At 40.8% G+C, this 12,344-nt stretch overlaps 1 protein-coding gene across 1 annotated transcript; it reads left to right on the plus strand.

Moving 5' to 3' along the window:
* The first annotated feature begins 5,172 nt into the window (after positions 1-5,172).
* On the plus strand, positions 5,173-11,969 carry MS4A2 (membrane spanning 4-domains A2). Its single transcript, XM_032415112.1, has 7 exons — positions 5,173-5,281; positions 6,535-6,658; positions 7,186-7,320; positions 9,221-9,277; positions 9,822-9,977; positions 10,332-10,430; positions 11,310-11,969. Exons 1-7 carry the CDS (start codon positions 5,223-5,225, stop codon positions 11,406-11,408), a joined length of 729 nt encoding a protein of 242 aa, XP_032271003.1. The 5' UTR covers positions 5,173-5,222; the 3' UTR covers positions 11,409-11,969.
* Positions 11,970-12,344: the final 375 nt, after the last annotated feature.

Below are 12,344 nucleotides of genomic sequence, written 5' to 3' on the forward strand. Positions count from 1 at the left end.
ATCCTTAGTCTCTTCTCATCTGAGACACTTTCTCAGACTACCCTTGTTTTTCATGACTTTGATATTTTGGAAAGCACCATTCTGGTATTTTGTAGAACGTCTTCTCAGTGTGGGTCAGTCTGATATTATGCCCTGATTCGACTAGATTTATGGTTTTGGGGGAAGACTTTCATACAGTTGAAGTACGCTTCTCATCACATCATGTAAGGACACCCAGTATATTCATATCAACATGGCATCATTAGTGTAATTAACCATGATTACTGAGTTAAGGTGGTGTCTGTGAAGGGGTTCAGAACAAAGTCTCCCCAAGATGTGCCTCTTTAGCTTGTAGACTGTTTTGAGTTGAAGGCAATCAAGACCCTGTGGGCTCAAGAGAAACTTTTGTCTCTCCCTTAACTACCTAGAGGGGTCTAAATTGGAGATCTTTCCCAGAATAAGAGTTATTGCCAGAGATAAAATTATTTTTTAAAGATTTATCTATTTATTTGAAAGAGAGAGAGCATGCACGAGCAGGGGGAGGGGCAGAAAGAGATGGAGAGAGAGAATATCTTTTTTTTAAAAGATTTTATTTATTTATTTGATAGAGATAGAGAGAGGGAGAGCACAAGCAGGTGGAGTGGCAAGCAGAGGGAGAGGGAGAAGCAGGCTCCCCGCTGAGGAAGGAGCCCAACATGGGGCTCGATCCCAGGACTCTGGGATCATGACCTGAGCCGAAGGCAGCCGCTTAACCGTCTGAGCCACCCAGGCGCCCCTAGAGAGAGAATCTCAAGCAGACTCCCCACTGAGTGTGAAGCCCAACACAGGGCTCTATCTCATGACCCTGAGATCATGACCGGAGCTGAAATCAAGAGTCAGACGTTCAACTGACTGAGCCACCCAGGCACTCCACCGAAGATAAATTTTATGTGAGTGACCCATCTGTATGGCAGGGCAAACATCTAATTACCAAACATCTACCCTTCTTATTGCCCTGTAATTTTCCTTCCCCCTCTTTGAAGCCCCAGATCCCTATCCCATTCCTTAGCTCAGGATGGCTTATACACCTCGTTTTACCTTTTTGTCTTTGTACCTCTCATATATGTGGAACTCTCGTACATATGAAATTAAATTTGATTTTCTCCTGTTAATCTGTCTCATGCCAATTTAATTCTTGGGCCAGCTGAAAGAAACTTTGAATGGTAGCATTTTTTTGGAACAGAGTACATGGGTGGGTCTCTAGTTTGAAAATGCTACTGACAACCCAGTAGAATTAATGCATAAAATTTACATTAAATCTAAAAATCATGTATTTTTCCCTTTATGGATTAAGAGAAATTATAAAACTTTCCAGAGAAAAACTGCATGACACATACAAATATTTGTAATTTTGTAAATAATTGTAAAATTACATTGGAATTGCCAAAATGAACTCTAGATGCTAGAAGAAAATGGAGGGAATGAGTCTGAGTGAAAGAATATTTTCCATTTCAAACGCTATACTTCTCTAGACTTCAATCAAGTACGGGGTTGTAAACAAGGAAATGTTCAGGCCAGCAAAACCTCAAAAACTCTTATCTCCCAGATACCCTTTCTCAGCATGTAACTGGAGATTGTGTTCTACTGGGACCACGAGAAAATAGAAATGGAGCTAGGGAGCCCGGAAGGGGGCGCTCTTGCACACATACCGTTCCCCGCTGCCTGCATTGCCCGCGGGAAGAAGGAAGATGATTAGTTTAGCAAGGGAGGATATTTTCACGTAAGAATTTTATCTCCTGCTTTTAAGAAAAAGAATAAAGATCTCTCCCAGCCCCAGCAACAACGCACTAACCACAGCTTGCAGCCAGTGAAAAATCGCCACAACCTCAAATCTTTGTTCTTCTCCGATGAACTTTTGTTCAAAACAACCCTTCCCAGTTTCCTTCTAAAACCTAGTAAAAGCTGACCTCCCCTTGTTTTTCGGACTCACCTACAGTTTGCCATACTTTGCTTGTCCCAAATTGCGATTCTTCTGCTATTAGTGAATGAACTCATTTTGCTGGGAAAATAACTGGCCATTTTATTTTTCTGGTTAACATTTCCAATGTGCAAGAGTACACGAAGCAAGAGAAAAAAATGGGATCAGGGAAATAGAGAATCCAATATAAGACAGGGTAATGGGAAGTCCTACAACAACAGTGTGGCATGCTTAGAGGCAACCAGTTCAGACTGGAACAAGGGCAGACAGGTGATCCAGGAAAAATATGTGCTACCTCATTCTCCAGGGTTAGCAATGGGGAAAAGAGGGTTGACGGGCAATGTGTACAACACTCAGAAGGTATTGGAAGATAAAATTACATTTTCAAAAATAAGCTGATAAAGAATGGGAAATTATGCAAAGTTTTGGAATAATACTGAAAACAGTAAAAAATGATTTTGACCAAATGTTCCAGTATAGTTATAGTAGGAGGGCAGGGGGAAAGGGAGAAGGGTTTAGGAAAGCTCATCATTCATAATAGAAACAGGAGTTAGTGTCTGCCTTTTGCCTATGAGTCTAGGTGTCTCTTATTCTCCCCACTGAGCAGATGTTTTTGGTCACAAGAGAACAAATATATTACACACATAATTTTCCCTGTTAAAGTGCCATTTGGGGAGCTAGAAGGGGTGTGAGCAGATAGAGAACAAACACGCGCAGGACCTTCGCAGTTGAGTGGTCCGGAAGCAGCGATGGCAGATCAGCTCCAATTTCAGGAAGGGCTCAAAGCAATTTTAAGTACCTGGGTTGTCTGGGTAAATCTTTTTCTTTGCATTTCTGAAGTCATGTAAATGAAGAGACAAAGGCTTTCGCTTTTAGATCCACCTGTCCGGTTTTGTGAACAATATTTTCTCATTTCCTTCCTTTTTATAACCCAACTTCCCATGGAACCTTGGTGTTTGGTGTCAGTTTCAGCCTTTCTGGGCCTCTTAAAGAGAGAGACAAAGGGACACAGAGAGACAGAGAAAACGAGGCTGTAATGATTCCTTTGGGAGTATCAGAAAATACCGCCTAAGAGATAACATCTTTCCATTTGTAACATGAAAATTGGTGCATATTTATTTTAAGTAAATTGAACATTCAGTTGGAGAAAACAATTGTTCAGGTGGGATCTGAAAGCAAATCTCTTCTGAGTTTGGAAGAATAAGTCCAGCGTGTACTGAGAGAAGAAACTGCTTGTGGAAAGAAGGTGTGCTGATGGAAAGCATGTGCAAATGCTGTGCTGGATGGCTATACACGCCCTGTGGTGCAGGAAATGATCACTCTATTATCTCTTTCTTTCTGACAGAAGCATGATTGAAACTCATCTTGATAATCTTGCCTCCACCAAAAAAAAAAAAAAGTCATATTGGCATATGTTTCAATGTTCACAATTGTGAAAGACAACACCACATGTTCTAAGGACTCAAATGTGGGTACAGGATTGGGTAAGCAGCTCAAGAGGGGTAGAAGAAGGTGCTGGTGAAACCAAGGTATGAAGCAAGTTGGGGGCCATAAGATATGTCTCAGTTTCTGGTTTGCATTTTGCAAGTTTCTATTGAAAATTCTCACAAAACAGTATCATGTCCAAACACCAAAGACCATCCTCCATTTGTTTCCTGTCTAAACCTCAAGCTTAATTTCTAATTATTTGCTGCACGCACAACGCGCTATGACATGCTCCCAGAAAACACCACCAACCGGCATTTCCTCAGGACTTTTGCCAGCAGATGTGGTCTCATTCTGCAGATGAAAACTCCTGAGGGCATGATTTTAAGTGCTGGCTCACATGATACTTTCTCAGGGAATCTCTTCCTTGAATTCTGCACACCCCTTAGCAGGTAGAATTGTTACATCTTCCTGTGTGTTCCAGCAGCGTCTGAAATATTAGTAACATGGCCTCATTTATCTCTGACCTACTCTTCTAGCTTGTGAGAGTGAGTAGGACAAGGGCTGGTACCATGGTATCCACCTCTGCATGCTCAGTGACAGAGAAGTCCCTTTTGGATGAATGTGTACATAAAGAAGTTTTATTCCTTAATTTCGATAACACATTGGTTCAGTCCACAAGTTCCCAACGACACGGTAGGAAGATGGCACATGGCTTAATACATTTTTGTCATGAAAGGTACGCTCATATATCTTTTAATGTGCTCTGTTCACACACATACCTTAGTTTCCTGGAGAATGAGGAGAAGTTTCATCACATCCCAGAGAGACAATACAGGTGACTAGAGGGGCAATTTGGAGTATCTTACAGTTTAAGGAAGAGCCACTCAGGGGTATGTCTATAATTAAACTGAAATAAAAGAATCCCAAATCTGTGAATCTCACCTGTGTATTTATTTTGCCATGTATTCATTTTTTTTTAGCTAGTTATGCTATTAAGATGAACACATCAGTTAAGCGCTGACCCTAATTTAGATACAGTGCTCCGTCCAGTGCTGCTTAGATCTACTCATAGGATTTGTTATCAAGTTCACACCCCTTGGTGCTTCATGGCCGCATCCTTGCCATCACAAAAATCAAAGCAGCAGAGAGTCTGTGTAATGTTTAGCAGCCAGGGAGTCTTAGCTCCCACACTCTATCAGGAGCGGCTCAGAGCATTCTTCCTGTCCAGTCTCTGAGCTCATCTGCTGCAGAGAGCCATATAAATCATGTCCAAAAGACAGGAAGAGAGAGAAAAAGACAATAAATATTGAAGTCAGAGACAAATCCAGAGATTCAGAGGCTAAGATACACTCACTAGTAGTGTTTCAGCCCTAGATTATGTGTGAAGCCCCCTATGCCTTAAACAAGGAAGACAGGTTTCCAGAGGTACCTTTGGGAAACTTCTGATACAGAAATGGTCAAGTAGAGAAAGCTCCAGAAAGGAAGAACATCTCTTTCTGTTCTGCAATTCTCTCTCACCTTCTCAATCTCCACTAAACTGTTTCATTTGTTGGTTCTGTAAATTGTGCTGGGCTCAGGCAGATTTATTCTCCAGGGGTCTCAAATGTCCGCATTTCATACCACTCTCTGTTCAGTCCTCAATTTTGTTCTTCGTTCTAAAAAACTAACAAACGAAAAACCCTATTGCTCTTAATCAGCTGGGAAACTTATCTGACAAATGTCTTAAGTATGAAGATAGTCATCAGTGTCATGAGCCAACCCATGTTAACTGCCCATGTGGAGCACACTGCAGGAGGAAGCCCACCAACGCTCACCGTAACAACATTCCTCACTGGTGGACAGCTCAACTGATGAAGAAATGGACCCAGAAAATAGCAGAGCAGGTCTTGCTCTCCCAAACCCACAAGCACCCTCCAGGTAAGTACAAGCTACTATTTTTTTCCTATTCCCAGTGGGCCAGAGATAGTCACAGTGCTGGGGAGATGCCAGTTCATGGATTTAGGCACAGACCCATCTGGTTTAATTAATATATTGAGTATAGGGGCGCCTGGATGGCTCAGTCATTAAGCGTCTGACTTTGGCTCAGGTCATGATCCCAGGGTCTTGGGATCGAGCCCCGCATCGGGCTCCCTGCTCAGCGGGAAGCCTGCTTCTCCCTCTCCCACTTCCCCTGCTTGTGTTCCCTCTCTTGCTGTGTCTCTCTCTGTGAAATAAATAAATAAAATCTTAAAAAAAAAGAGTATAAAGAAGCTCTTTGCTATACTTTGCCAGTAGTTCTCTCTGGGTGATAGGGAGGAAGGTTTTTACTCAGCTTGTGACTGGAAATAACTTCAGTTTTTTTGCAGCAGGGGCTCATATTCTGGGATTGGGGTAGGGGAGTTCATACTATCGATTGAGATTTCTTGCCTCTGCATCTGATATATGTTAAGGGAAACTTTTCAACATGACCTGGGGCTCCTTATTGGTTATTCTTTGTGAACCTCAAGCTATGGGATCCTGCCCCACTGTTTAGAGGGGAAATATTCATGAGTGAGGTTGGTAGAGGTGCATGATTCAGTTTTCCTTTGCATACTGAAGACAAACATCTTATTAAGACTTCCCTTTTAAAGTGTTTAGGAGAGGCTGATGACAGAGCTTTGGGAATCAATATTGGATTGAATATCATTGCAAAATATTAAGCATATCCCAAAGTTTTAGAAGGGACAGTATTTCCAGTTAGCCTCCTCTGAGGATGACAGCAGGAATAGAGATTGAACTAACCCTTCGGAGCCGTTCCTTTCTGCGCAGGAAGTTGAGTGTGTCATTGACAAAATATATTCGGGTCCATTTCTGAGTTAAAAAGACTGAGAAACACATAGGTAAACGTGCCTGTTTTTATTTTTACTCATTAGCATAGATCACTGGGAAAGAACTTGGTGTGGTAACCCTGGATTAGGACTTGGTTCATTTTTTCTTCCATTTTGTTCATCTCCATCTGGCTAGACAGTGATCTTGGTCATCAACTTGGACCCTCTGAGCCTCAGCTTCTTACACATTTCAGTGAAGATTTTAATTGCAAGATCATTTTTGAAAAAATAAACAATCAAGATCCTCCCTTTCTGTCAGTTGAGAACTTTTCACGGAGAGAGAGAGAATTTTCTCATGGTTGAATTTCTGTTTAAACTTCACAGTGCACCTGAAATTGAACTTTCGGAAGTATCTCTCCATGAAAATCCCTTACTGGAGAAGGCTGCTTCATCCCCACCATGCCATACATGGCTGATATTTTTGAAGAGGGAGCTGGAATTTCTGGGGGTGAGTGAGCATCTTCCAACCTCAACCAGAGTAGGACTGGCTCTAGGAAAGAGTATTTGGGTGCATGAACAGTTTCCCCACTTGGATTCATGAGGCATGAGAAACCTGGCAGATGAAGAGGTGACACTGGGCCCAGTTGAGTAGAGAGAAGCATTTCCTCATGAAGACTAGGATAAGAATGGCAAATAGGATCTGCCAACTCTGGTCAGTTGCTGGTGGATTAATATCATTAACATCCTATTAATAATTTTTGTCTGCACTTCGATGGAAAGAACAATTATTGTTGTCCGCCATGACTATGTAAATAAAGGTACATGAGAAATGTATTGGTCATTCCTGCATTAGGTTATGCCTGTATCCATTCTTAGAGTGGCCTGATGATACTGGAAAATATTGCATTTGAATTCCATCTCAGGATTGCCTAAAACACCAAAACAATTTCTCATGTTTAGCCTCAATCATAAGGAATTTAATGAAATCTTGGGAAAATACCTTCTTATTCTATAGAACATATGCATTTTTTACAGGTAACACAAATTCTGGTTGGCTTGATATGTCTTTGTTTTGGAACAATTGTCTGCTCCGTGATCAATATTTCAGAATTTAAAGAAGACATTTTTTCGTCATTTAAAGCAGGCTACCCATTCTGGGGAGCAGTGTTTGTGAGTAAATAACTACAATTGCTTCTGAAATAACACTGCACATAGCTTTTCTCTTGTCTAGGTCAGGTCTAACCAATTATTTATTCCAGTATTTAGAGTGTATAAACATATTGCAGTTTACAAAGCACTTGGGTTAAACATGTTAGCACACTTTTATCAGATGAGAAACCTAAGATTGATAAAAGTTAAATGAATTGCCCAAGGGACATTTAGCTAATAAAAAATGAATCTAAACTTTCAGAATCCAATTCCAGAAAAATATCCCTAACACTATTTATCAATCAAGTTATCTTCATAAAGGCAGGGGGAAGTGACTGAGGAGGTGAGGAGAACAAGGTCAAACGAGGTCAAAGACATCTGATGAACTGCTACTATGTCCTAGAAACTCTTTTAGGTGCTTTCTCATTGTATTTCCTTTAATCATTGTACTGTTTCTAAACTAGATGACTGAATGAGACACAAAAATATATAGCTTTATTGATGTGTAATTGACATGCAATAAATTGCACATATTTAAAGTCTATAATTTGATACATTTTGACACCTGTGTACACCTGTGAAAACATTATCAGATCAATATAATGAACATATCCATCACCTCCAAAAACTTCCTTGCACCTCTTTGTAATCCCTCCCTCTCTTCCTTCTCTTTCCATCCTTAAGCAATCACTGATCTGCTTTCCATCACTTTAGATGAGTTTGGATTTTCTAGGATTTTATATAAAGAGAATTATACAGCATCTTCTCTCTACACTCTGTCTTCCTTCACTCAGCATAATTATTTTTGATTAATCCATGCTGGTTTTTGTATCAACATTTCATTCACAAGGACATACTTTAACTCTAAACAATATCTCATTGGCTTGGCACTCTGCTAAATACTTAGGACTTATCAGGTCACTTACCTGTTCACGACTCTCCTTGAACCTCTGCCATATTTTATTTGACCCTTCTCTCTATTGTCCTTCATTCCATACACTTAGCTTATTAGGTGTCTCTCAACCCATCATACACTCTGAAACTTTGAAATTGTTTTGAATTTGTGCTATCGACTTATATTTTCAATAAATCTCCCATGTACAGTTTCGTAATTACTGTATGTCTATATGACATATGTCAGACTTGAGTTATACATGCCACAAACACACGTTTCTTGCCCAAAGGAGCTGACACTCTAACACACAGGATGCCCATACAAACAAATAATTACAACAAATTCGAGTCATTTTATAACAGTCATGTAGCAGGTCTGCTGGACCTTGCTACTCTGAAAATAACCCATGGATTGTCAGGGTCAGCATCACCTGGGAGGCTGGTAGAAATGAAGAATCTCAAGCCCCCTCCAGGATCAACTAAATAAAAGTCTTCATTTTGAAACAGACCCATAAATACAGAGAACAAACTGGTGGTTGCCAGAGGGGAAGAGGTTGGGGCGATGGGCAAAATGGGTGAGGGGAGTGGGAGATGCAAGTTTCCAGTTATGCAATGAATAAGTCAAAATGATAAAAGACACAACATAGGAAATATAGTCAATGGTGTTGTAATAGCATTGTATGGGGTCAGATGGTAACCACACTTGTGGTGAGCATGGCGTAATGGATAGACTTGTGGGATCACTATGCGGTACACCTGAAACTAATGTAACATTGTGTGTCAACTATACTTCAATTAAAAAAAAGGAATCTGTATTTTAACAAGACTGTCACATGATTCATATGCACATTTAACATTGAGAAGCACTCTATAGTAAATAAGAGTAAGAAAATAGTGAGCTTCTGGGGAATATTAATATATAGCTTTATAGAGCACCCACAACTTTACCTTATATTTGGAGGATTGGGCTGAAGGAGAAATAAAGGTCCAAGACTCACTGTGCTCTTCCCCCCTTCCTTTTGTACAGTTTGCTATTTCTGGATTTTTGCCATTTATGGCTGAAAAGAAACATGCTACTTATCTGGTGAGTTGCCATTCTGTCTTTATCCATCCTTGAGAAGATAAGAAAGATGGAATTTTAGGAGTCTTGAGAGAGGCGTGTCATCATATCCCATATTATGAGTGAACGTGGATATGTGGGTTTTTTTTTCCAACCTATTATGTGTTGGATATAATCATTAAAAACATAATCATTAAAATATCAGCTGTCTTTTTTAGAAAACAATAAAGCATAATTACCTTGGCACTTGTTTAAAAAATATCCTCACACTGGACCTCGTCCTTGTAAGTACAATCACATGATCACATAGATGATTTGTTTCTGATCGAGGAGATTGTTTGAGGAGACATGATGTGTGTCCATGTGGGTCTTTCTGAACATAGTCCTAGCAAGAAGGTTATAGATGCTTATTAAACAATGAGTATGTTTCCAAGATTTCCTTGTTTTAATTTGCATTTTGAACCAATGCAAAGTTTACTGGGTGCAACCAGCCCTAAAAATGCAGACAGGTCTATTGAATGCACTAGCAGGTGGAGGCTCAGGTCTGAGTGTTGTCCTTCATCATCAGGTGTGGGGAACCCTGGGGGCCAACACTGTCAGCAGCATAGCTGCTGGGATGGGAATCTTCATCCTGACGGTCAACCTGAAGAGGAGCTCGGTTTATATCTACAACTGCCAGGAAGCTTACAGAGAGGACTTCTGCTTTATGGCTTGTTTTTCCACGGTATGTGTTTCTTGTGGGAAGGCTAAGATCTGGGTCCCACTCTAAGTAAGAGCCCTCTTTTCCTTTTCCATGAACATCATCCTTTGCTGTAACCTCTATCCCATAATGTAGTGTTCTGGGGGTTCATGCACAGAGATGCTGGCTGCCACACCCTCCCCAGCTGAATTCTGCGAGGTTGGAGTCCCCTGCCTCGAACAATTTTGTGGCTTTCTCGTGTGTGTGTCACTTCACTGGGACTGATCATGTGGGGGTGGGGGATGAAATGGTGATGAAATCAGGGGCTGCTATAAAGGAACACACTTTCAGGGTATCTACCTTGTGACTCTACTTGTCTTGTTGCTTATTGTTTGACAGGAAATCGTGGCAATGATCTTGTTTCTCACCATTCTGGGATTTTGCAGTGCTGTGTCCCTCATAATCTATGGGGTTGGAGAAGTAGTCCAAGGGAACAAGGTAGGTAGAGGCCTGATACTCAATCCTGAATGACAAGCTGAAGAATTTGAGTTTCATCACTTAAAAATACGGCTTGGATTTCACGGAACATTTCGCCCAGAAAATTTTTTGTCCATGTTTCAGTATTTTGGTTTCCAAATCTCTTACTTTAAAATCACAATTTCCACTCATCAGAGCACAAATCTCATGGTATAGCCCCATGAATGAGGGTTAGAAAAGTGGAATCTTCATAATTTTAGAAAATGCAGATATGCTTCTAAGTGTGTTGAGCACGAGAGACAAATATGCAGGTAGCCTATGATGGAAACCCTCAGGCATCTGGGCTTATTTTCTCTTCCAGAATAGTTCCCTTATATTTGTTCCTGCTCTCTCCTTTTTCTTGGCTTTTACCTTCGTACTTGCTCGGAAGCCTCAGTTTTCTTTCCTTCCTAATTCACGGCAACCAGCTGCATTTCCACTTGCCTTACCCATCCATTATACCTTTGATGTATGAAAAAGAATCAGCAATACTTGAAGTGTATACACTTATTCAAATCTTCCAGATGATACACACTCTTTCCATCTGTCCACTTGCCTGAAGCATTCAAGTCCGGTGGCCTTTTTATTGCTTTCCTCCAAAGATAAATAAGACAGCAGATATACCCAAGTTCAGACACATAATAGTCTCACCAACTTGTTATTGACGGACATAATTTCTTCTGGGCCCACTGGCCAGCCAGACTGGCTTGGTTTGTTGGAGATGGAGGGAATAATTATGGTGTAATGAGGGAGAGTATGAGACTCAGAAAGACAAAAAGAGATGAGCTAGGTCTCTCAAATGAGTCGTCTAGTGATGGAAAATTCCTGGTGACTGATATTAAATCATTTTTCCCTCATCAGATTGCAGAAGATCGTCTTTATGAAGAATTAAACATATATTCACCAATTTACAGTGAGTTGGAAGACAAAGTGGAGGCATCTTCTCCCGCTGATTCGTAAGAATCATGTCTTCAGAACATTCTGACTTACAGCAAAGGGTCTAGAACAAAATCTTTGTTTAAGGGGCTACTGGCAAAATTTCGATTCTGTCTATGATCTGCCAGTTTTACATTAGGATTTATTCTCCAGAAGGTAATATTCTGTCTGTTGTTTCTGTTCACCTAAACTGCCCCCCCCTCCGGCCCATTTGTGGATATGTGATAGACTCCTATTTTTCTTGTTTTCCATTGCTGTCTCGTACAGCAACTTTTGTGGGAAGTCAACATGTAATCAGCAAGCATTTGCTTTGTGCCTATAACCGAGCAAATAGAGGAAACAAGTGGAAGGTTGGTTGAGCGCTGAGTTAAACTTTGACAGTTTTGGAACACCTGGGTGGCTCAGTCAGTTAAGTGTCAGACTCGATTTTGGCTCAGGTTATGATGTCATGAGGCGTGGGATCAAGCCCCATGTCCGGCTCCTCGCTCAGTAGGGAGTCTGCTTGTGATTCTCTCTCTCTCCCTCTCCCTCTGTCCCATTTCCCACTCCTTCTCTCTCTCAATCTAATAAATAAATAAATAAAATCTAAAAAAAGAAAAACCTTTGACAGTTTGATCATGTTTGGCTCTTAGCCCTTTTCAGAGTTCAAAAGAGCTACACATGTGCATGATATATGGCCCCCTACTGGACTATAAGCATCTAGAGGGCAAAGCCTGTGCAGGAAACATATACTGAGGACAAATTAGGTGTTTGAAATTTCCCACACTTGTGTCTTTCACCTCGTGTTTCCCAGTTTCCCTCATCATGGGAGCTCAAAGTGTATTTACGAAGTGAATGGGTGAACATTCTGGGAGGGTATCCCACGAGGTCAGGTGAGAAGTAGAGTAGACAAGGAGAAAGAAATTACTCTGAAGTGAATTTGGAAGTGATAAGGAGACCAAATTGGCAGATATTTAGCAT

The sequence above is a fragment of the Phoca vitulina genome, unplaced genomic scaffold, assembly GCF_004348235.1.
Source record: "Phoca vitulina isolate PV1807 unplaced genomic scaffold, GSC_HSeal_1.0 scaffold16, whole genome shotgun sequence".
NCBI lineage: Eukaryota > Metazoa > Chordata > Mammalia > Carnivora > Phocidae > Phoca > Phoca vitulina.